The sequence below is a fragment of the Leptosomus discolor genome, chromosome 26, assembly GCF_034619465.1.
Source record: "Leptosomus discolor isolate bLepDis1 chromosome 26, bLepDis1.hap2, whole genome shotgun sequence".
Taxonomy (NCBI): domain Eukaryota; kingdom Metazoa; phylum Chordata; class Aves; order Leptosomiformes; family Leptosomidae; genus Leptosomus; species Leptosomus discolor.
The window spans coordinates 2,849,876-2,874,505 of record NC_141416.1 but is presented as its reverse complement, the minus strand read 5'-3'; the positions used below and the strand labels follow the sequence as shown (position 1 = coordinate 2,874,505).

The 24,630-nt window shown below is 47.4% G+C and overlaps 1 protein-coding gene across 4 annotated transcripts in view; it reads left to right on the top strand.

Annotated features, from left to right (window-relative positions):
- Positions 1 to 3,633: 3,633 nt before the first annotated feature.
- ASH1L (ASH1 like histone lysine methyltransferase) overlaps positions 3,634 to 24,630 on the top strand; it is a 54,812-nt gene continuing 33,815 nt past the window's right edge. For 2 of the 4 annotated variants that reach the window (XM_086478465.1, XM_086478466.1), the window contains exons 1-4: positions 3,634 to 4,104; positions 14,102 to 14,550; positions 14,716 to 18,851; positions 24,398 to 24,499. In XM_086478465.1, coding sequence (XP_086334591.1) covers positions 3,682 to 4,104; positions 14,102 to 14,550; positions 14,716 to 18,851; positions 24,398 to 24,499 — 5,110 coding nt within the window. In that variant the 5' untranslated portion in view covers positions 3,634 to 3,681. Of the gene's footprint in view, positions 4,105 to 14,101; positions 18,852 to 24,397; positions 24,500 to 24,630 lie in introns of all 4 variants that reach the window. The other 2 variants (XM_086478462.1, XM_086478464.1) reach the window with 1 other exon arrangement.

Genomic DNA, 24,630 nt, shown 5'->3' with positions numbered 1-24,630 from the left:
TTTGTCAGAAAATGACTGAAGTGCTGTAGCTGTTCTGGACCATAGTCACTAGAGAGGGAAACGTGTGTGAACGTAGATTTGAGAGTTGTGGGGTGACCTGTAGGATTCTTTCCATATCTTGAACTTGAATAATAAAAATTCGTGTATTAGCTTAGAACTATTTTACTGCTGGACAGTTTTCCTTTGTGCATCGCTGTGCACACAAAGGCCCGTTTTCGGTGACATGGTGTCGCCTAATGGACTGAACATCGGGCCTTGAACTAGGAACTGTCACTGACTTGCTTTCTAGTCCCCCGTGTCACACTGCTCTGCCCATTTTTTTCTAGTTGTAAAATGGAGATTTTATCTAATTACCTGTGGTCTTCTGCGTAGTAATAGTGAGTTTTGATTTTTCAGGATGTTCTTAGTTGAAAAGTCATAGCTGCAGATAGAAATCCTTTTGAATACAGAACATGTGAAAATAAGTTTTATTTACTCTGAGAACGTGGCAAATGGAGCCGAGCTTTCTAACAGTTTGCATTTTGTGGTCTCGGCAGCATTTCTTCTGTCCCCACTAATCCTGGCATCTGTCTTCCAACCTGTGTCCACGGCAGTTGCCGTAGTCCTCTCCCGGTATCGCCTTTCACATTCCTTGTCCTTCCCCCTTTATACAGTGCTTGTGTTTATGGCGCTACCTCAGAACACCACCTCCTCACTGCTGGTTTTCTAATTATTGTCTGGACAAGAGGCATATGGCTTTGGGACCCGCCATGTGCTGATGGGCTCAAATATGCATGTGCTGACCTGCCAGGAGGCCAAATGTCATAGATAATTGCTGAGCTCAGTGAAACCTTTTTGAAACCATTGAAACTCATTTTGAAGTTCACTGAAACTGTTGAAATCGTTCCATAGCATTCCTTATAATTCAGCCTCAATAATTGTGTAGAACAGAAAATCATACTGGTTTACAGAATCACACAGAACCACAGAAAGTTTGGGGTTGGAAGGAACCTCTGCGGACCATCTAGTCCAACCCCCTGCCAGAGCAGGGTCCCCCACAGCAGGTCACCCAGGACAGCGTCCAGGCGGGGTTTGAGTATCTCCAGGCAAGGAGACTCCACAACCCCCCCGGGCAGCCTGTCCCAGGGCTCTGCCACCCTCAGAGCAGAGAAGTTTTTCCTCACCTTGAGGCAGAACTTCCCGTGCTCCAGTTTGTGCCCGTTGCCCCCTGTCCTGTCACTGGGCACCACCGAGAAGAGCCTGGCCCCATCCTCGGGACACCCACCCTTCAGATACTGATGAGTGTTGATCAGGTCCCCTCTCGGTCTTCTCTTCTCCAGGCTAAAGAGCCCCAGGACTCTCAGCCTCTCCTCGCAGGGGAGATGCTCCAGCCCCCTCATTGTCTTTGTAGCCCTCCACTGGACTCTCTCCAGTAGCTCCCTGTCCCTCTTGAACTGGGGGGCCCAGAGCTGGACACAGCACTCCAGGGGTGGCCTCGCCAGGGCAGAGCAGAGGGGCAGAAGAACCTCCCTCCACCTGCTGGCCACACTCTTCTTCATGCCCCCCAGGATGCCGTTGGCCTTCTTGGCCACAAGGGCCCACTGCTGGCTCCTGGTCATCCCGTTGCCCACCCCAACTCCCAGGTCCCTCTCTGCAGAGCTGCTCCCCAGCAGGTCGACCCCCAGCCTGTACTGGTGCGTGGGGTTGTTCCTCCCCGGGGGCAGGACCCTCCACTTGCCCCTGTTAAACTTCACGAGGTTCCTCTCCGCCCGGCTCTCCAGCCTCTCCAGCTCTCGCTGAAGGGCAGCACAGCCTCCCGCTGGACCTGCCCCTCCTCCCAGCTTCGGATCGTCACCAAATCGGCTGAGGACACGCTCCGGCCCTTCCTGCAGGTCGCTGACGAATCTATTGGCTAGGACAGGCCCCAGCAGTGACCCCTGGGGAGCACCGCTGGCCACAGGCCTCCAGCGGGACTCAGCCCCCCCGATCACACCCCTCGGAGCTCTGTCCTTCAGCCCCTTCTCACCCCACCTCCCTGGCCACTCGCCTATCCCACACTCCCCAAGCTTCCCTACGAGGATGCGATGGGAGACAGTGTCAAAGGTTTAGTTCCTGTGATGCTCCTTTCACTACATTAATATTTTTTTTCAGACCACTTTCTGACATGTTTCATTTTCAACAATGATTAATATATTTAAATATGAAGATATTGAAACACTTTCTGCTTAGAATGCCCCTAAACCAAATATTCCACCTGGATTGTTCTGGTTTGTCTCCTGGAACTTGAAAAAGGAGCACGTCTCTCCCGAGCCGCTGTTAAGGCAAAGTAGGGTTTGATCTGGCGTGGTCCGTGCCACATCCCCAGGGTTGATGGGCGTTTGGGCAATGGGGTTGCCACAGCAGTGTGGAAAAGACTCGATACTTTTCAGTACACCCCAGGGGTTGTGTGTGTCCCTGCAGCTGTCACACGTCACCAGGAGTACCCGTGCATCCTATGCAGAGCCCTGTCGGGGGCTGCTGATTTTCAAGGCCCCGGTTCTGTAAACATTGCTTGTGTCCTTCCTCTGACATCATACTCTAAATATCTGGCTGTACCGAAGTGCGTGTGCCTACCTGCTCCTGTGTCACTGTGACTTGTCCTCCTTGGCAGCCATCAATCCACCATATTTGTGGAAAATCTACAGATTTTTTGTGATGAGTTTTGTTTGCAGGGACAAAGATACAATGGGGTACACTGATCTTGGTCGTTCTTTGGCAGCGGGGAGACGGCAGCTCACGGCTCTGTGGTGGTCGGGGTGCGAGCACGGGAGGCAGGGCTGCAGCCTGCCAGCCAGGGGTGCAAAGCCCTGCATTAGCAAGTTGAGTCAAATCAACTTGCGCTTTAGTTAAAGACAAAAAAGTTCCCTCTAATACCTTATAAATAGGTTAATTATGTGTACATGATGGTGTCTCTGATGGTAGAGGTGTGGACTTTTCTGTTCCCATGCTCCAGGAAGCACAAATCAGCGCGTGGAGGTATTTGGTGGGGTTGTTTGGTGGGGTTTGTTCTGTTCTGCCATCCTCCTTCCTGAATTGGGGGGAGTCCTCACCTAGTAAGGAGATTTTGCTGCATTTTTGTAACCAGTGCACATTTGAGTTGAGCTCAACTTTCCTCGTGGCTCAGATGATTAAAATCAGGTCGTCTCTGGGTTTGGGAGCTTTATCACAGGTTTCGTTGGCTGCATCGTGCCTTAGATGCAACTGTTTCAGTGGGTCAGGACTGAGAATGGCAGCACTAGGAGTAGCTGGACTCTGGTTTTAAATAAAATAAATTGTTTTGATGATCAGTATTAAAAGCCTTAACCATCATTTGAAGTGTCCTGTGGGTTAAATGGAAATTATAATATTCACAGACTTTTGATTTTCACCTATCATTTAAAAGTGGGTTTACAGATAAATTTTATTTTTAAAGTAGGTCACAGGAAGGGTTGGTGTTTTGAAACATCAGCTGCATAATTGTGCTTGTCTGAAACACAATTGTTTGCTTTCTAATTCTTTTTAATATTCATTTCATTTCTGCTAGCAAATGGAAGTTTACTTCTGTCTGTCTTTTCCTTCTACAGAGTAAAAGATGCTGGCTGCCAGTAGCAGAACAGATCTTCTGTGGAACATATTTCTGTAAATCTTCCCTAAAATTACCCGAAGGCATATATTCCGCCTGTGATGGACCCTCGGAATACTGCTATGTTAGGCTTGGGTTCTGATTCTGAAGGGTTTTCTGGGAAAAGCCCCTCCGTAGTAAACATTGGCACATTGGTGGGAAAAGGAGAAGTAGAGCTAGAGAGTTGCACCAAGGAAGAAGACGACGGTAAGAAGAAGAATCGGGAGGGGAACGGTACCGAGAATGGGAAGAATGAGGCTCTGACTGATGCACAGCAACAGTTTTCAGTGAAAGAAACAAACTTTTCAGAGGGGAACTTGAAGCTGAAGATTGGTCTTCAAGCAAAGCGAACGAAAAAGCCTCCCAAGAACCTTGAGAATTATGTGTGCCGGCCTGCTATAAAAACCAGCATCAAGCAACCAAGAAGGGCACCGAAGAGTGGGAAGATGACAGATGAGAAGAACGAGCACCGTCCTTCAAAACAAGTGAGTCGTGTGTTTATGTAGTGGTTTGCAAGACACAGTGAATTTAAACTGTATTTAAAAGTTTCTGGCATCTCTGCACAATCATGTTCTGCTGACTGTTTTGCCATGTAACCTCTGATACTGAAGATTCCAAAGTTAGAAATGGTTTGATGTGATTTCCATCGAGAGGAAAAAATGCTTTTGCCCTTTCACAGCTTGCCAGCGCTGTTTTTAACAGTAGTGAAAGGTAATTCCCAGGAAGTGAACATCGTGGGTAAATTTCTGGAAAGTAGTAGCGTAATTCTTAGTCTTTTGCGTAGAAGCAAGTGGCAGGTCTTGTCTCCATGCACCTGGGGTGGTGTATTTGCTGCGCTTGTCTCCAGTGGCTGGATTTATATTTCCTTCTTACCTGTTTAGAAGCATTGGGTTTGCCGTGTGTCTTAACTGACACCAGTGATGAACGTATCAAGCAGTGTCTGGAAAGTAAAAAATACGTTTCCAGATGTGTTAGAAAACAGCCCGGTTATAAACTGCATAAAAATGCAGTGGCTGGAGAGACGTGCCAGGTATTTTCCAAATGTAATGTAAGGAGATAGCCCTGCCTTGAGGATGTCTTGGGTTTATGATCTGCGTGATGTAACAAGCAAGAGCACTCTGTCTCCTTTAGTCAGTGCCTACTGAGTTAAAGCTGAAGTTTTTCCCTGCGCTCCCGTTTTCCTTGCACCCACCTGTCCTTACAGTGTGTATTTCTCTCTCCCAGTTCCCTTGTGCGTCCCCTGTGTAGCCTTGTCCCCCCCTTGCAACGCCAGGCAGTTCCGCAGGGGAAGGCCCGGGAAGTCAGAGTCCTTCCTTCGCTCGGGTTGTCTGTTCCTGGGACTCCTGTTTCAAAGGTTTTTCGTTTCTTTAGCCCGTGTCCTGTTTGTAAGGCTACCTGCAGAAATCTGTCCTGGCCTATCTTGGAAGGTGGAGCCCACCCAAAGGGAAGGAAAATGCCTTTATCTCACGCCGATAGGACGTCTGTCTGATGCACCCAAACCTTTTTCTTTCCCCTGGCCTACCCAGACTGAATTTTTCCTTGAGGAAGAGGATCTTCAAAGAGAAATAATAACTGATGCCCTGAAAGAACGTGTGCTGTATGTGAAGTGTAATGACTAAGATTACTTTTTCCAGACTCTACCATCCAGCTGCCTTGGGTTTTTCCTCCGTTATAGACAGAAAGGCGTTTTCGGTCGGCCCGTCAGACGAGGAATTGTCAAGTGGTGCATCACGTAACTGAGAACTTTGGCTATGGCCTTTGTTTTACATTCTTCCACTTCAGAACAAGCTTATTATTTCTAATGATTTCTCTAACTTCATCTCGAAAAAAATTGGAAGAGTAGATCACAGTTGGTCATTTTACTGATGACTTTTTTTTTTTTCTTTTTTAACGAGGCCGTGCCGCCATGAGTTGAGAGTTGGGCCAGTCTGCAGTATCCAGTCATTGATCTCTCGCGGTGTCTGAATCGAGGTTTCAGTTGCAACTGAAAATCTCTTACTCGCAAAGAGAGCCATGAGGTCACCTTTCCCATTGCATCAAGAGATCGTGCCCTGGGAATTTTTACCAGGGAGAATAGTTAGTATTTAAGCTCAGATGGTGGCAGCATGGATTCTTCATCCTTGCCATCTTTTGTTTATTTACTAGGTTTTTCTTCAAGCGATCCATCGTATTTCAAGTGGAAATTGGAAAGTTTCGAACCAAATATTACTGAAATTATTACAAATTATTGATATTCTATACGATACCGTTGATACCATATCACTTTTTAATTCCAGCTATTCTAAGTGGAGTTACTCCCGCTCTGTGGCTGCTGAACACCCTAAACACGGAGTGTAGAGAAGTGCAGATCTGTTGCATTAAATTTGCGTTACGTAAAATAGTTTCGAATCCCTGACTAAGGGTAGTTCACTTCGATACTCTGCTCCCTCTCTCAGCTTGTACTGAGGCAGGTTTCAAGTTGTTCAGCTCTGTATGTTCCCCGCTGCCATGTGGCACTTTGGATTGTTAGGAACGATGCTCGACAGCAGCCGATGGGTTTCTAGCCAGTGTGATTAAATAGGGTCTTTCCAGAAACAAATGCTAAATGGGGTTTAAAACTGTTGCGTGTTTTGAATATAATACCCGAGGGATTTTTTTTTTTCTTGCTCCAATGAAATAAAGCAAGTTTTAACACTGCAAATTACAGTTCAGAAAATGAAAGTGATCCCTTAATCTTTCCTTTTGATGGAGAAGAGGGGAAAAAAGCGCAAATATGTGACCAATATGGAGCAAGGTGTGGCAATACTTTGAGCTGTGAAACTGAACTCTCTACTTTTAAAGGAGAAGTAAAGAATTTGAATGAAAATTTAGCACTTGCAGTATACTTAGTTAACCACGAAGACACGAAGAGGAGTAGTGGAAATCTTCTTCTGGGAATATCAGTGTAAAAATTGAAACAGTAGGAAAGTGCTTTGCACTCCCATCTGTGACAGCTAACGCTTCTTAGGCTTAGTGCTGAAAGGACTCCTAAAACATGGGGAGCGTCTTCAGTTACGTTAATAGGGGGTTTGTCTCCATTCTGAAAGGTGTGTGGGTCGGTGAGGTGGGTCACTTGCGTGTTTACCGTTTGTCCAAGTGTGCAGACAAAAAAGTTAACGGCCTTCTGAAGAGAAAATCATAGAACAGCAGAGAGCGACCTAGAACTGGCTGCGGTTCCCAGGTGTTAAGCAAAATTAGAAGTTACTGGAATAGCAAAAGAGTATCCAGTTTGCTTCTTGTCACCGAGCATGAAACTTGGCTTTCTTTCTTTCAGAAGAGTGTCCGGTGACAGCCAGGCATTGCCCTTTGGCTGGCGTGTCCTCGCCGAGCCTGAAAACCCGAGCCCCAGACAGAAATAGAAGTTCTGCTTCTCTTAGTTTCGCACAAGGGGTGTGTGGATGGGTTACCTGTGCTTGCAAGGCCAGCGTAGCCAGCGACATAGCAAAGTTGCATTGCCAAAGCTTTGGAAAATAGGAAGGCGAGAAGTGATGGTAACAGCCTGCTGTAATTCTGAAATAGTCAGGGTACAGCAGTGGAGCAAGTTGGAACATGCCCTTGTGCTCCAGCTCCTTCCTTCTTTGTGAAACTGCTGAGTGCAGAGCTCTGGAGTTCTTTCTGTTGCCCTTGGGTATGTAGGGAAGCTCTGCAGGGAAGTTTGCTGATGAAATCGCTGCCACTGACTGCACATTTTCAAGCAAAAAAGTAGCAAAGCTGAAGAAGTGTTTTGCTTTCTTTTCTTTGTGTTTTCTGTGCTCCAGAGTGTTTTCTGCAGGATCTGGGACATAAGTTTTTGTCTTAGATTAACTGCACAAAGTCACTTTTTCCCTGGTAGTTAGCTAAAACTTGCTTTTAGAAAAGACTGAAAAGTCTTGGTGGTGAAAAACAAACAGGAAACACACTTGCCCTCATTATTTGGGGAATTTATATTGAATATATCGATGTCACAACTACACAAACCATTTCTGTGGTTCTTCATTCAGGATGCTGGTCTGAATTATAGCCCATGCATTGTACAAGAGCTGACACAATAATGGGTAAATCTCTGTGTGCGTCCATGTACGTATAAAAATCCTTATTGCTTGCTGATAGTTCTCAAGAGAATTCAGGAATAAAATTTTCATTAACAAGCTGTTTTCTTCTAACTATTTCAGCTTTTGGAAGCTGAGACTGTCTTGCATTTCCTAATCTGGTTCTAGTGTGAGAAGTGTGAATTTACACCAGAGTTGGTAGGAGATATCCCTGTTCTTGTGAAAGATTATCTACTCTTCAGCTTTTTGCAAATAAATACTACTAATAATAACAGTATATAATAACCTAGTAATAGTAAACCCTGAGATCATGCTGTAGTCTAACAACAAATGTCTTTTTTTAGAAGTGAAGCCAATTATTTGCTGTTGGTGCCTGTGATGATTCTGGAATGATTGATTATAACTTATAATCGTTTAGACCAAAATAACCTGGAATTTTTATTCCTCAAATTGATGGTGCAAGTCTAGAAACCATATGTCCGCATAGGGGATTTAAAATTTTATATTCAGCTCAGTGCAAAATTAACAATAATACCGATTTTATGGAAACTTACATGTTTTATGTAATGGCTTTGGGCGAAGCTTTTGTTGGATAGAGTTTTAAGCCAGACAGTTACAGCTAAAGATTGCACAGGAATAAATGTTTTAGGTTTTAAAGCACAAAATGATTTTTAACGTAATATAATCTAAACCTTTCTAACAGCTTTGCGCCTAGATGAAACCTGCCGTCTGAAAGCCAGGGTAGTGTAGAATAGGTCTAGAACTCTTGACTGAAAGTGTGTGTAATCCAAGAAAATCTGTTTTAGACTTGTGTGTGGCCTTGTGAACTGGCATTGCTTCACAGGGGCATCGCTGAAGAAACTTGAGGTATGGGCTTGTTTGCAGAGACACCGGGTGCGTTAGATGGATGAAACGCTCAGGAGATGTGAAGGGGGGTTGGGGTTTTTTGTGAGTGGTTTGTTAGTATCCCTTACAAAACTGCCTACGTTAAAATCTCTTTTCCGATACGAAATTGCGCATTTGTTGAAGTCAGAGAGCGAAGGAGGGCTCTCTGCTCCCTGGAACCACGCGAGAAAATGGTGATGCTGAGTGCGCCGGGGGTAAGGCCGGCTTCCAGCACCAGGAGCAGAATGAAAACTAGAGACTAGATACACCTTTGTAGAGCTGTGTGTGAACGTGGCCGCGCAGCCGTTGGAGCTTTGAAGTGCTGTGCACGTTGGAAGCACCGTGTAACGTGTGTTGGACTTCAGCTCTCTCCTTCCCATCTAGTGGAGTGGTGGTTTGTGCACTAGGAGTTATTTCAGGCAAGCGTGGCAGCTTTTTTGTCTCCAGTGCAGTAGGACATACCACGGCTGCTCCCCGCCTCCCAGCTGTATGTTTTGTGAGTACGAGGGTGGCTAAGTTGGGGGGAAGTTCCTGAAATGTGACGCTCCGGCATAATTTACATAAGATTGCAGCTGCCACAGAAAAGCTGGGCTAAGTGCCAAACTATTCTCCATAGACCACAGTCTCTTTTACACCACAGCTTTAAAACCAGTAAGCGATACGACTGCTGGGTTTTGTTCTGCTACTGCAGCAGGTTCGGAGACATCCGACCCCAACCGATGCTCGTGGCCACCCTCCCCCAAGAGGAGAACTTCGCTCCATGGGATATCGCTGTTCTTGTGGAATCTTGTGAACTCTCCGGAAACGCCTTTGGGCTGGTAGGGCGGTGGTCGTGAGAGCGAGCGGAATTTAGCTGCTGATCATCAAGGACTGTAGTGTGGACCTAGTAAAGAAAGAGGCTGTGATCGAGGCCAGTCTGAGACATACGGGGAAGCTGTTTTCACTGGTTTTTAGGTAACTTTCATATAAATGGTGTGTACCACCATTTATGCTGTGGCTGGTGCCGTACGAGTTGTACAGATGTCGGCTTAAGCGGAGAGATTTACTTGATTTGCTCAGCGTATGAGCAGTGTATTCAAATTCTTCTCTGCCATCGTTGCCTTCCGTACAGGAGATGTCCTTGTTGTTCCTGAAGTTCGTGGCTGTGCACTACTGCAGTTCAATTTTTCTCATCTGTTGCAATAGTCTTATTCTTCCTGTATGATGCGCCTTAGTGGTAGCAATACCTCCCATCCACCTGAACAGAAAATTTGAAATTTTTAGTGACACAGAATTGCCAGAAGGAGCTCTGACTCTATGCTCTGTGGTGGGTTTTGTTAACGTTTTTGCGGCTGCTGCAGCAGCCAGATTAGTGCAACCTTCTCTGGCGAAGGTTGGATATTTTGATCAAGGTGTCTCTATTAACTGATATCAGATGAAATTTTTTCCTTGAAAAAACAACCACTACCGCCCCCCCCCCCCATGTTTCTGTTAATCATACTGTTAAGTGGCTTTATGGGGGGAAAAAAAAAAAAAAATCCCATATAAAAATGTGGGATTTAAAAATGCTGAAAAAATCACAGACTTTTTTGACTTCTCGCCTGTCATCTCAATCGACGTTTCTTGTTTTGTTTTTCATGTTCTTTGAAATAATTTTCAGTGTGCTTGGAAAATTTACTCACCCTAGATGAGAAAGAAACTTTCCAGGGCAAATGACTTCAGCTTTGAAAGAGTCCTTGTTTGATGCTAAAGTCATGTTTTCGGAGTCCTGGCATCTTATTTAGATCAAAGCTAGTGTTTCGAAGGGTTTTCTTATTTATTTATTTATCTAAATATCTAATAGAACTTCCAGGCTCTTTGTTTGGAAGCAGAGGTGGAGAGGAAAAAGTGGAGCCTGACAAGAGGCATTCAATACCCAGACACGACAGAGCGTGAGAATGCAACAAAGCTGTCTAGTAGGGTGGCAGACTGTGCAGGAGAAGTAGAAGAAAGAAGGAAGCGGGTGTATACCCGGGTGGTGAAGCAGCTGCAGGAATGAAGAGTTGAATTCCCAAGTCAATATTTGGGTAAATTTTTCAAATGTTTCTAAGTCCACTGAACAAAGAAGATTAAAATTTTGTTCCAAAGTTTTTCCAAGATTTAAGGCCTTAGAAAAGAGGGTGTAAGTCTGAAGGTTGTCATTCCGGCTTTAGTACTATCTAGTTGCTGTCTCCGGCACTCGCAGTCTGCCCCAGGTACGTTCAAGGGTGTCGGTGGAAGTGGTTGGATTCCAGGTTTGGAGTCGTGTCGGGTGTCGTGCTGACTCAGTGGTTTCCACGGAAGCGCCAGGGCTGTTCGTGGGCAGAAAGCAGCACACTCCTGCTCCAGCCCTGCAGAAAGGCTGCAACAGCTCGGGGCTGGAGCGCCTGCTGATGCGCTGCAGAGGCCCTGACGGCTCAGACAGAATCTTACCCAAGCAACTACTTCCCATCTCTAGGAAATGGTCAGATCAATCCAGCTTGCAGGCTTCGGTTTAAGTCACGCTGATTAGCTTGCTGAGCAAATACTTCGCTCATGATCAGCACCAAAGTTTGCTGTTTATCAAATGATTTCAGAGGAATCCAGGCCCTGTCTTTCTTCAGCATAGTTAGATATTGGCCAACCATAGTTACAGTTTTCTAAAATGTGTTGAATCTAACGCTGACTGTAATCAAGTGCAGTAAGTATCGTGCAATTGTCTCAATTTTTCTTGCAGAGGGCTGAATAGGTGGGGCACTGATGCCTTTCACTCTTTATTTAATGTTTGAGGTAGTAGATCACAGAAGGTTTTCAAATTGTGTGCATATGGAATTAGAATCTTCCATTCTTAGCCCCTGCTCGGTGTGAATGGATCCCCTGCATTTTAGAGAGATGTTGGGCACTGTATGTAAAGAAGAATATCCTTTCAAAACAGAAGATTTATTGAGATGTTCCTAATAGGATTTATTGAGATAATGGGTATTGCAATGGTTTTTTAACCTTTACAGAATAAATGTCAAATTTGGTTAGGGCAGAACTGAAAATAACTGTGCAAGTTTCATTTACTCCATGTGTGGGGTGTGTGTGTGTGTGTGTGTCCCTGCCCCATAGAAACCACAGAATCATTTGACTTCAGTACCATCAGCAGTCTGCTGTGAGGAGAACCTGTTACTACAGTCTCTGGGAGTATCGTGGGACAAGAGAAACACTGGCAGAGCGGTGTCTGGACAGGCTTACACAATGCCTGCCTGTGCAGTGCATCGCTCGGCTGCTTCTCAGTAGCACATGAGGTCTTCAAGCGCTGTCACACTATAGATCATTGGCCCAGTACGTCATTGTTCACGTGGGAATGGTTTTTGATAAACATCAACAGTATTTTTGCAGAATGTTTATGTGGTGGTTTGACCCTGGCTGGATGCCAGGTGCCTACCAAAGCCTCCCCATCACTCCCCCTCCTCAACTGGACAGGGGGGAGAAAAATGTAACAACCGGCTCATGGGTTGAGATAAGGAGAGGGAGATCACTCGGCATTTACAGTCATGGGCAAGAGAGACTTCACTTGGGAAAAAATGTAATTTATTGTCAATCAACTCAGAGAAGAGTAATGAGAAATAAAACCAAATCTTAAAACACCTTCCCCCCACCCCTCCCTTCTTTCCTGGGCTTGACTTTGTTCCAAATTTCTCTCCCTCCTCCCCCCGAGCGGCGCAGGGCACAGGGAATGGGGGTTGGGGTCAGCTCATCACCCTGTTGTTTCTGCCGCTCCTTCCTCCTCAGGGGGAGGCTCCTCACACGTTTCCCCTGCTCCAGTGTGGGGTCCCCTCTCACGGCAGACAGTCCTCCATGACTTCTCCAGCGTGAGTCCTTCCCATGGGCTGCAGTTCTCCATGAACTGCTCCAGCGTGGGTCTCCTCCATGGGGTCCCCAGCAGCAAACCTGCTCCAGCGTGGGCTTCTCTCTCCCCATGGGCCACAGGTCCTGCCAGGAGCCTGCTCCGGTGCAGGCTTCCCACGGGGTCACACCTTCCTTCAGGCATCCACCTACTCAGGCGTGGGGTCCTCCACAGGGGGGCAGCTTGCCTCACCGTGGTCTTCACCACAGGCCGCAGGGGAATCGCTGCTCCGGTACCTGGTGCACCTCCTGCCCCTCTTCTTCACTGCCCTTGGTGTCTGCAGAAATGTTTCTTTCACATGTTCTCACTCCTCTCGCTGCAATTGCTGCTGCCCAGTAACTTTTCCCTTTCTTAAACATGTTGTATCACAGGGGCACTACCACCGTCGCTGATGGGCTTGGCCTTGGCCAGCAGCGGGTCCGTCTTGGAACCAGCTGGTGTTGGCTGTATCGGACATAAGGGAAGCTTCCAGCAGCTTCTCACTGAAGCCACCCCTGTAACCCCTCTGCTACCAAAACCTTGCCCCGCAAACCCATTACATTCCACCTCTCACCTCTATGAATCATATATTTAAGAATTATGATTGAAGTCCGCATACATCACATGATCTTCATAAACTTCACTCACATTAACAAGAATTCCCCACACCAAAATTAAATTAACATCATCACAACACCAAACAAAAGTGGACAATTTACTCACAATCCACCCCTCGCTCCTTCATCACAATTACAACATAAATTCTCACAATCATTCTGCTCTGTAACATTGTTCAGTCCATGTTTTGCCTGTCACCACTCCCCATTATTACCCTTGTCTCTAATTCTTTGTGACCCACGTTGGGCACCAAACAGACTGTGGTGGTTTGGCCCTGGCTGGATGCCAGGTGCCCACCAAAGCCGCTCTATCACTCTCCCCCCCCCTCAGCTGGACAGGGGAGAGAAAATAAAACAGGAGGCACGTGGGTCAAGATAAGGACAGTTTAATAAAGCAAAAGCAAAGGCCACACGTGGAAGTGAAGGAAAATAGAAGATTTTATTCTCTGCTTCCCATCGGCAGGTGATGTCCAGCCAGTTCCCAGGAAGCAGGGCCTCAGTACGCCCAGCGGTTGATCCGGCTGACCAACATAAAACGAATGCCCCCCAATTCCTCCTCTTTTCCCCCAGCTCATATTGCTGAGCAGACGTCACGTGGTGTGGAACATCCCTTTGGTCAGTTTGGGTCAGCTGTCCTGGCTATAGCCCCTCCCAAGATTTTGCCCACCCGCAGCCTACTGGGGAATTGCTGGGGAGACAGCCTTGATGCTGGGCGAGCCCTGCTCAGCAGTCGCCAAAACCCTGGTGTGTTATCAGCACCTTCCTGGCTACCGCTGCACAGCCCAGCACGATGAGGCCGCCATCTCAGACAGACCCACTACAATCTATGACTGGGGGACAGATTAAATGGTTTACATTTGAGGACTGGGAGCGAGTTTGGGTTTCCTTGGCCTCAAAAAAGCCTTACCATGTTGACTGAAATGTATTTGCTTTAAAATTAATAGGATCATGAAGCGTGTGTTTACAGAGTTACCCTGTTATCAAAAGCAGATATTAATCATCTCAACATAGAAAGATACTGTGTTACTCAGAGAGAGTCTTTGTGGTCTGTTCCTAAAGATTTTTTTTTATTGTTGTTAACTTCTAGGACCCCTCAAAGCCGTACAAGAAAGCTGGAGAAGTTGCAACAGTTGAATTACATGTGGAAGAAGGTATACAAGTAGAAACAAATCCTTTAACTAAGAAAGTTTCCCCATTGCACTCTGAAATGACAGATTATATAAAGTCATCTCCTCCGACTCTTATCAGTAGCCATAATTCTGACTTAAAGGATAGAACCCAAATTAATGGAGCAACAACTGTTACAGAAAAATTGGCTCAACTTATTGCAACTTGTCCTCCTTCAAAGTCTTCCAAAACAAAGCAGAAGAAGCCTGGAAATGGAACTGCGTCTGGTTTGGTAAAAGACTCTGGGAAGAAGCTACCAGGAACCATAACTGCAAGTGGGTTGGTTAATAAAGATTTGGTAAAGAAATTGCCGGGATCTGGTATTGCTGTTGGATTGGTTAACAAGGACTCAGGGAAGAAGCCATTAGGGCTTGGTAGTGCAGCCATATTGGTTAACAAAGACTCTGGGAAGAAGCCACAAGGGATCGGCCCGTTAATTGGATTGGTCAACAAGGACTCTGGAAAGAGGCCCCCAGGGATCAGCACTCCGCCTGGGTTAGCTAACAAGGACTCTGGAAAGAAACAGCCGGTGAGCAGCTCTGCAGTTGGATTAATCAGCAAAGATGTCGGGAGGAAACTTCCAGGTATCGGCACTCCAGCTGGATTGACTAATAAAGAGTCTGTCAAGAAGCCGGTAGGGATTGGCACTCCAGCAGGATTGATTAACAAGGATGCTGGGAAGAAGTTGTTGGGAATAAATAGTCCTACAGGACTGGTTAACAAGGATTCTGGGAGGAAGATGCCAGGGACTGGCAATACGACGGTTCTGACTAACAAGGACTCTGGAAGGAAGACACCAGGGATTGGCAGCCCAATGGGACCAGTTAACAAGGACTCTGGGAGGAAGATGCCAGGAATTAGCAGTCCAGTGGGATTGGTTAGCAAGGACTCTGGAAAGAAGCCAACAGGAATCGGCAGTCCGGTTGGTTTGGTTAACAAGGACTCTGGAACGCTGAAAGCAGACTCTCTTATGCCTGCCTCGGAGCCCTTTAAGCTTCCTTGCAATTCAAACCTCAGTAGCCTTGAAAGCCATGAGACTACAGACTTACTGAAGGAAAATACTACTAGTAAAACATTCGAGAAGCATATTATGAGGCAGAATAAAGAAAGCATCTTGGACAAATTCTCAATTCGGAAAGAAATTGCTGATGTAGGCAAAGAGATGTTTAATGAAGGAATCTGCGTTCCACAGGATGCTTACTCAACTGGTGAAAAAGGGATTTATGAAACATCGAAGCATGAAAAACAGCCTCCAGTGTATTGCACTTCACCAGACTTCCGAACAGGAGGTGCTTCAGACGTATCGACAGCAAAGTCCCCGTTTAGTGCAGTAGGGGAGGGAAATCTCCCGTCGCCTTCACCCACAGTGTCTGTTACCACCCTAAACAGGAGCCTCTCAACAACAGCTTCACAGTTGGCATCGAACTCATTGCATTTAAGTTCCACAGCAGATCTCTTAGAAGGTATTTCGGATCAGATTGGCAAAACTCAGTTTTCTTCTGACAGTACCCTTCTGAATATAAACAGGACATTGAACCATACTCTGAGCACCGATTTTAAAGGTGCTGATAAAGATTTAAACGATTCAAAAGCTATGTACGTAGAAACTTCGAGAACTAGTCCTTCTACAGGGAAAAAGCCCATTTTGGCAGCTGAAACAAGTATTCATGCTACTGTCACCCCTTCAGTAGTTAGTTTTACAAGCTTGTTTAGTAGCAAGCAGTTCCTAAAGATTGGTGCGATAGCTGCACCGGATAAATCCTGCCAAGGAGCAAAAAATCTGAGCGCTACTCAGCAATCAAAACCTTTAAAGAAAAGAAAAGGAAGGAAACCAAGATGGACTAAAGTGGTGTCAAGAAACACATGTCGACCTCCAAAGGGTCTAGAACTAGAAAGGTCAGAGCTTTTTAAAAACATCTCGTACGGTGCACTATCAAGCAGTAATTTGGAGCAGGCCAAATTCTTGAAAAACATGGGGTCATCTTCGTTTGTGGAGCATGAATTCGTCAAACATCAGTTGCCGAAACTGAACGACGCTAACGGACAGTCTCTTGCGCTGTTAGCGGAGACTGACAAGCAAACTCAGAAGTTCTACAGTACTCACAAACAGCCCTCTGGTTTGTGTATGTCAGATGATTTCTTACCTGACATGTATAAACCCAAAAGAGGAAGACCTAAATCCAAGGAGATGCCGGAGCTCGAAGGTCCCCCCAAAAGAACTCTAAAGATCCCAGCATCAAAAGTCTTTTCAGTGCAGTCAAAAGAAGAGCAAGAGCCTCCAATTTTGCAGCCTGAAGTAGAGATTCCCTCCCTAAAACAGAGCTTGTCAGGACAACCTTTTCCTAAAAAGAGAGGGAGACCTAAAAGACAGATCAGGTCATCAGTGAAAATGAAGCCACCTATTCTTTCCGTGGCGCCTTTTGTTGGAACAGAGAACTCAAGCAAAATAGGGTCTGAAAGCGATCAGCATCGAAGTGGGGATTTTTTTGAGAGAAAGGATCAGCTCCGAGGGCCAGAAGAAGTCCAAAAACCTAATCTTTGTGGCATGACTGATTTAGAAGTAGACTCAGACAGAAAAGTTGCCAAGAGAAACAATGGACAGTTGATGAAAACCATTATTCGGAAAATAAATAAAATGAAAACTCTGAAGCGAAAGAAACTTTTGAATCAGATTCTGTCTAGTACAGTGGAACCAAATAACAAAGGGAAAGTGCAATCTAAACTCCACAATACAGTGTCAACTCTCGCTGCCACGTTTGGTTCAAAGTTAGGCCAGCAAATAAATGTCAGCAAGAAAGGAACGATTTATATAGGAAAAAGGAGAGGAAGGAAACCTAAAGCTGTCCTGAATGGTATTTTAACCAGCAGTTCCGCCAGTTTGACAGTTCTGGAGAAGTCTGCTCAGCAAGCTCCGGGTACCTCGCTCGGACAAGTACTTCCCCATTTGCTGCCTTCAACAGCTAATAATTCCGAGATTCTTCCGTCTCCAGTTTGCTCCCAGTCTTCTGCGGTGAGTGGGGGACAGAGCCCGGTCAGCAGCGACGCGGGATTTATCGAGCCCAGCTCAGTGCCGTATTTACACATACACTCCAGACAAGGAAGCGTTGTTCAGACACTTGCCATGAAAAAAGCTGCTAAGGGAAGGAGGAGATTATCTCCACCTACGTTGTTGCCAAACTCCCCTTCTCACTTGAGTGAGCTGACATCGCTGAAAGAAGCCACTCCTTCCCCGGTAAGCGAGTCTCACAGCGATGAGACGATTCCCAGCGACAGTGGAATAGGAACAGATAACAACAGTACGTCAGATCGAGCGGAGAAGTTTTGTGGGCAGAAGAAGAAAAGGCATTCGTTTGATCACATTTCCCTCATTCCACCCGAAACTTCCACCGTTTTAAGTAACCTAAAAGAAAAGCATAAACACAAGTGTAAGCGCCGCAGTCACGACTACCTGAGCTACGACAAAATGAAGAGACAGAAGCGAAAAAGGAAAAAGAAGTATCCTCAGCTTCGAGGGCGGCAGGACCCAGATTTCCTCGCCGAATTAGAAGAATTAATAAGTCGATTAAGTGAAATTAGAATAACCCACCGAAGTCACCATTTTATACCCCGAGATTTACTGCCCACCATTTTTAGGATAAATTTCAATAGTTTCTATACCCATCCTACTTTTCCTTTAGATCCTTTGCACTACATTAGAAAACCCGATTTAAAGAAAAAGAGAGGCAGGCCTCCAAAAATGCGGGAGGCAATGGCAGAAATGCCTTTTATGCATAGCCTCAGCTTTCCTCTCTCCAGTACCGGGTTCTACCCCTCTTACGGCATGCCTTACTCTCCTTCTCCCCTTGCAGCTGCCCCCATAGGCTTAGGTTATTACGGAAGGTACCCTCCGACTCTTTATCCTCCTCCACCTTCTCCTTCTTTTACTACCCCCCTGCCACCACCTTCCTACATGCACACAGGCCATTTGCTTCTCAATCCCACCAAATACCACAAGAAGAAGCATAAACTGCTGCGCCAGGAGGCTTTCCTCACGACGAGTAGGACTCCGCTCTTGTCGATGAGCACGTACCCCAGCGTTCCGCCTGAGATGGCTTACGGCTGGATGCTCGAACATAAGCATAGGCATCGCCACAAACACAGAGAGCATCGTTCTTCCGAACAGCCGCAGGTTTCCATGGACACTATAACGGCGAACAGCTCTTCTAGAACAGTTCTGGAGTCCTTGAAGCGCTACAGATTTGGGAAGGAGGCTGTTGGTGAGAGGTACAAACACAAAGAGAAACACAGATGTCACATGTCTTGTCCCCACCTGTCACCTTCGAAGGGTTTGCTAAGCAGAGATGAACAGTGGGTCAGGAGAGAGCCTTCGGAGTCTAATTCCTTGGCGCTGGGATTGCAGACGCCGCTACAGATAGACTGTTCCGAAAACTCCCCGGGTCTGTCCCTGGGGGGATTTACTCCAAGCTCTGAGCCAGCCAGCAGCGACGAACACACGAATCTTTTCACAAGTGCAATAGGCAGCTGCAGAGTCACAAACTCTACCAGCACCAACGGACGTAAAAAATTAACTGACAGCCCCGGACTCTTCAGTGCGCAAGAGCCCTCGCTAAACCGGCCTCTCCGAAAGGAACCGCTGCCTTCGGTTGAGAAGGCGCTGCAGCCGCTGGCAGGTAAGGCAGCTCTCCTCTGCGTTCTGTCCCGGGAGTCGCGCTGGTTTGTGTGGCGCCGGCCAAGCGCTAGGAGAGGAGGGCAGGGGTAGCTTTGGCCTCGTAGGGATCGGCCTGCCTTGAATTTCAGCGCGACGCTCGCTTCCGCTCGAGTGTCGCTGTTGTGGTAAAGCGGAGTTCTGTGGTGCCGGCTAACGGAGCGTCCGCTCCAGGGCTGCCTTCAGGATCGTGTAAGTACCTCTTCCCTCCCGGTTTTTCTTGCTTTGTTACAGCAGTATGTGAAGTTATGCTAAGGGTGCTTCCTCGTGAAGAGGTCTTTTCTTTTTCCTCACAATTTTAACTTCCTGGAGAAATGAGTTAACATTTCTTATGATCTTTGATATTTCAAAAGCCGTGTTTCTGTTTGTTTTGAAGTTTGGTTGATTCGGTTTAGACCAGCTATTGGTACTACTGTTGTGAATAACATTTCCATTTAAGAAAATGTTCGCTTTTTCTTTTGTAACTCCATTTTAGTTATTTTGATAATCGCCGCTACAGTATAGCTTTTGATCCTGACTTGAGGCCTCTGGCAGTACCTCAGGACAGCTGCGAAATGATGCGGGGAATGCCTAAGACCAAGCCTTGTAAGGACTGCTGTAGTCCTGGCTGGGAAACTCATCTTACGTAGCCTCAAGCGAAACGAAACAGAACTGGCTGAGGCCGCGGCCGCAGGAGGTGGCAGGGATGCTGTCAGAGGGTTGCTGTGTGGGGAAGGACCTCCGCTCGGAAATGATGAACTTTGTCATCTGCGTAATATTAAGAAAAAAAAAAATCTAATGTGAAATTTAAGACTTGAAGAAACGACGTTATCCGTCACTTTCCTTACTGGCTTCGGTGTCACTTGGTGCTGTGCTTTATTATTGCACACGTTTGTGGGAATAATTTTCACATTTTATCCGCTTCTGGCTTAACTTCTGCGGCCACGTTAGTGAGACCACCCAACCTGCACGAGACAAAAGTGTGGCTTGTGCTCTTACTTAGTTCTGATGTGTAAAGGAAGGCTGGTGGCTTCTCGTCCCTCCCTCCAGCGCTTGCCTACGCCCTCCCTTGAGACGGAAATCATTTGTCCCAAACCACTTGTGACTAATATTTCACAGACCATGAGCCAAGCAAGCAACCAGCTACCAGTAATGAATATACCTCCTTGCGCTCCTCACTCTCATCTTCCTTTTCTTGTGCTACTCCCGTTCCCGATGCCTCCTGCCACCTCCCTGCTCCGAGTACACTTGCGTGGAGGGTTTTTTCTCTTTGTTTTATTTTGGCGTTTGGGGGGTTTGTGTTTGCTTCTTTATTTTAAGAGCAGTTGGAAGTGGCTGGATTCTTTTACAAGTTCATACTGCTTCATGCTGTTTCATATTACTAAAACTACTTGGGGCCGAGGGGAGTCAGGAGAAAGCACTAAAGTCGTGAGATTGCTTCTCCTGCAGTGGTGGAAAGAAAAATGCAAAGTGCTGGATCACCAGAAGGGTTAAATTCGGCTCCAAGGAGTGAGGAATTGGTTGTGGTAGCAGTTCTGGGAGTTTCCTGAGGATTTCCATTACAGCAAATGATCTGACTTGGGTTTTTATGAGGAACAACCTTATTAAGGGAAAAAGCAGAGATGTTTGAAGCCATGACCTGCTCGTGAAGGCTCCGAGTCGCTCTCCCTCTCACAGCAGGTTTGGTTCCTCAGATGCCAGGTGTCCCTTTCCGGAGGTGTATTTCCCGCAACGGAAACCAGCTGGTGTTACTGTGAGACTGGCTTTCAGCTCAGTGTTCATCTCAATCACAAGGAGCTCACAGTGCCCCACGGCACGTGCATGCCGTGTGCCAGAAGACTTAACGCTGCCTCTGGTAAAGAGCCCCAGCAAAGTAAAAACGCCAGGTTTGGGGGTTTTTTAGAAGATCAGTGTCAAAGTGCATGTTGTGTTTTGGTGTGTTTCATTTTTTAACCAAATTGTGATTCTGAAACCATGACCGTGAAAGACTTAGATGGTTTCGTGCACTTCAGAAAATACCACAGATGGAGAAGAAACCTGTGGTGCATCCGAGATGGTTTGTTTATTACACCAGATGCAATTTAGGTGCGTGGTGGAGAGAACAGTGAATCAGAGCAGTTGAAATGAGTAGTCAGAGACCAGCATCGGGGAATGCCTTCCGAAGTTGTTCTGTAAGATCCGTAGGGGATATTCATGACATTTTATTTCAGAGTCGCTTCCTTCCCGTCGGCCTCTGAACGTAAACCTTGCTTGGTGAATTGCCTGACGGATTCTTTCTAGCTCTCATCGGGCTGATGCTGGCCGTCTTCAGAGGTTGCCTGTGTCCGAGCTGTGTTAGAAACTTGCGTGGTTTGGCAAAGAGGACTCCCGCAAAGGGCGGTGTTTCCAGGGGGATGAAGCCTAGATAGGAGCTCACCCGCCGGAGCCTGTTCCCTACAGACGGCGTGTGCCCGCAGTTATGCCGACGCAGGTCTGACACGTCGCCGTTAAGGTCCTGGTCGGACGCCGCTGCCCAGCCGTCCAAGCCGGCAGCGGTCCCTCCTGAACGCCCGCGGCGTCGCACCCCGAGGTACCGCGGCCGACTCGCCGCGGGCCGCTCTCCGGCGCAGCTCACCGTGCCGGCAGGCAAAGGAAGGACAAACAGCCTCGGCCGTTCCGCGGGGATCCGCGCGGCCCACAAGGCCTCACCGCCTTCGTCCCGCCACAAACCGAGGGCGGGCGGGAGCCCCGCCGGTCCGGGAGGCCCGGGAGCCCGGCGGCAGGCCCCGGGGGGTGCCGCTCAGCGGCGCTGCCCGTCGCAGCCCGCCGGGCCGCGGCCCCTCCCGCAGCGGCGCTTCGTTCCCGCCGCCCCCGGCCGAGCTGCGGGCGGGAGCGCCGGACCGGGCAGCGGCGCCCTCTGCCGGCCGCGCCGCGCCGCTGCCTCTGCCGCGGAGCAGCCGCGTCCCGCTGCGCGGCGGCGGAGCCCCGGCGGTGCGGTGGGCTGGAGCGGCGCCGGGCGGAGCCCGCGGGGCGGCGGGCAGAAGCAGAGCTCTGGGCTACGGTCCTCCCTGGTCAGCAAGCGGCGCTGCCGTCCTGCACCGCCCGCGGGGGGGAATCGGAAACCCCTCGCCCGGAGCGTGGTTTGCAGGTTGGGACAGTGTCTGGCGGCCTTGGGACTGTGCCCTTGTGGAGGAGAACGAACGAAAAGTAAACTCTTTCTCTGCTTGTCAAGAAGTTGGCAAAGTGATACTGTTCGTTTGCTCTATCGATCGAACGTGTCGTAGGTGTTACACTGTGAACACCCATGATAAAACCCCACGAACCCAAGCTTTGAGGCAGGACGGGATCTCAGCGCAGGTTTTCCTGAAGATTTCTGGTAAATGAGTTTGGTGCATGCCAGAATCCTCCCATCCTCGGGTGCCTTTGGCTCTGTTCAGGCATCAAAGCAAATGGGCATTGGATGGATGCTGATCTGGGGCCCGCTCGCTCCGTCCTTTGGTGTCCTTTAGTAAGGAAAGATCAGAACGGAACACCACTAAGCTAAATTTCTCATGAGCGAGACTTTGAAGAGAAAGAATGAAAGTCTATTTTTAAGTGTGCACTCTAGATGTTGTCTCCTAGAGATCTTTGTGATGTACATGTCCTCCCTGCACACTGCCGTAGGTGTGTGGGTTTTATATAAGTATCTGAATTTTGAATATCTCAGCATTTTCAAGATTGCAATATGCAGATTTTTCTATGAAATTTTAAGAAATCCCACAACTTTTGCTTTCAAGAGTAGTTGGGATTCTCTAAAAGTTTTACGTTTTAGGAAATAAAACAAATTACAGTAAGAAAAGGTGTATATGTAAGAAAGAAAACAGAAACAGTTCATTCTTCATGTTACCAGCAAAGAAGCCATTACCAATTTTGTCCCTTGACCTTTCAATGGTCATGAGATTTCTATAGCTTTTTAAAAATCGTTTTAATTTGAGTAATGGTAATTGTGATTGCGGATGCCTGGTGACATCTTGCAGTGATAAGCCAATATCTAATGATGTAGTGGGTAATAGCAAGCCCTGTGCAGTCAGAACATACAGTGAAACGTGTTTTGCAGGTGTCTAAAATCCAATAATGCCGTGTGCTTGTTTGTGTGGAGATAACAATCTCTCATTTGTTTACACCCTTGGGTTTTTACGTGCTTGCCACGGCTGACTGAAGCAGAAACTTTTTCTTTTTTTTCTTTTCTTTTTGTGATAGGATCTTAGAAAGGAAAAGTTAACATAGCAAGAGGCAAATCTAAAGAAGTATTTTTTTTTTAAGATTTCTGCCTTTCCAGCTTGCTGCAGTTAGTAGTGTCTTGCATGAAGCAGTTCTGCCTGAGGAGCGGGAGAGAAACGCTTTTACGAAGCGAGGTGCGTTGAAATTTGGCTGAGGTGCCAGGCACAGAGGGTTGTGGTCAGCAACACAAAACCCAACGGGAGCGCAGTCGCTCACAGCGTGCCCCCGGCATCGAGACGGGGTCTGGGACCATTTGACCTCTTCATTCATGACCTGGATGATGGGACAGGGTGCGCCCTCAGCGAGTTTGCGGGTGATAACAGCTGAGAGCAGCGGTGGATACCCCAGGTGATTGCGCCGCTGTTCAGAGGGACCTTTGCTGGCTGGTGGTGGCCTCGAAAGGCTCACGAAGAGCAGCATCTTGGGCTGCGTTACGAGAAACGTTACCAGGCTGCTCAGCCCTGGTGGGACCACACCTGGAGTGCTGTGTCCAGCTCTGGGCTCCCCAGTACAAGGCAGACGTGGACATACTGAGTCCAGTAAAAAGCCACAAAGGTGACTAAGGGGTTGGAGCATCCGTCATACAGAGAGAGGCTGGGAGAGCTGGGATTGATCAGCCTGGAGAAGGGAATGCGCAACGGAGATCTTACCGATGTGTGTGTGTGCCTGATGGGAGGGAGTAAAGAAGAAGGAGCCACGCTGTTCCCAGTGTGCCCAGCGATGGGACAGGAGGTGATGAGCACACGCTGGAGACCAGGAAATTCTGTTCCCATAGAAGAAAAGAGTGTCTTGCTGTAAGGGTGATTGAGCTCTGGGTTGTGGAGTCTCCGTCGTTGGAGCTGTTGAAGACCCAACGGAGCAGGGCCACCTGCTTGGCCCTGGTTTGTGCAGAGTGGTTGATCAGGATGATCTGCAGAGGTCCTTTCCAAACTCAACTGTTCTGTGAAAATCAAGGAATGGAGCTGCGGGGTTTGTTTGAAAGTGGGAATAGGGGGGGTGGGGTGGTTCTTTTTTTTCGTAAAAGCTTATAGTGTGGTGATACTAAGTGGATTTTTCTCATGGCTTGTTTACTGTCCTACCTGTGCCATTAGCCCAGCAGAAATTCCTTCTTGATGGTCCGTTTCCATCCTTCTCCACCTCCATGCATCATAGCAAGCAAGTGCTAAAAAAAAAGGGCAAAAAAAGAGTAACCTTAGTTTGAGTATTTAGCGTCTACAGCGTGTTGTATCGGCACTGCCAGACTGAAATGATCTTTTTTTTTTGTGCTTTTCTCTTCCCTGCTCTGCTTTTCAGGCACTTTGCCAACACAGGACAAACCTTCCCAGAGGCAGTCAGAGAGCACAAATTGCAGCCCTTCCAGAAAGAGGTCGACATCCGAGAGCACATCTTCTACAGGCAAGTGATACTCGGTGGTCTCGTTTCTGGGACCACTGCTATACTACAGACAGCTGAGGCAACGTTGCTATGAGAACTTTAACAGCAGCACTATGTCCATGGAGGTACTGGGTTTTTCCAGTTACATTTTA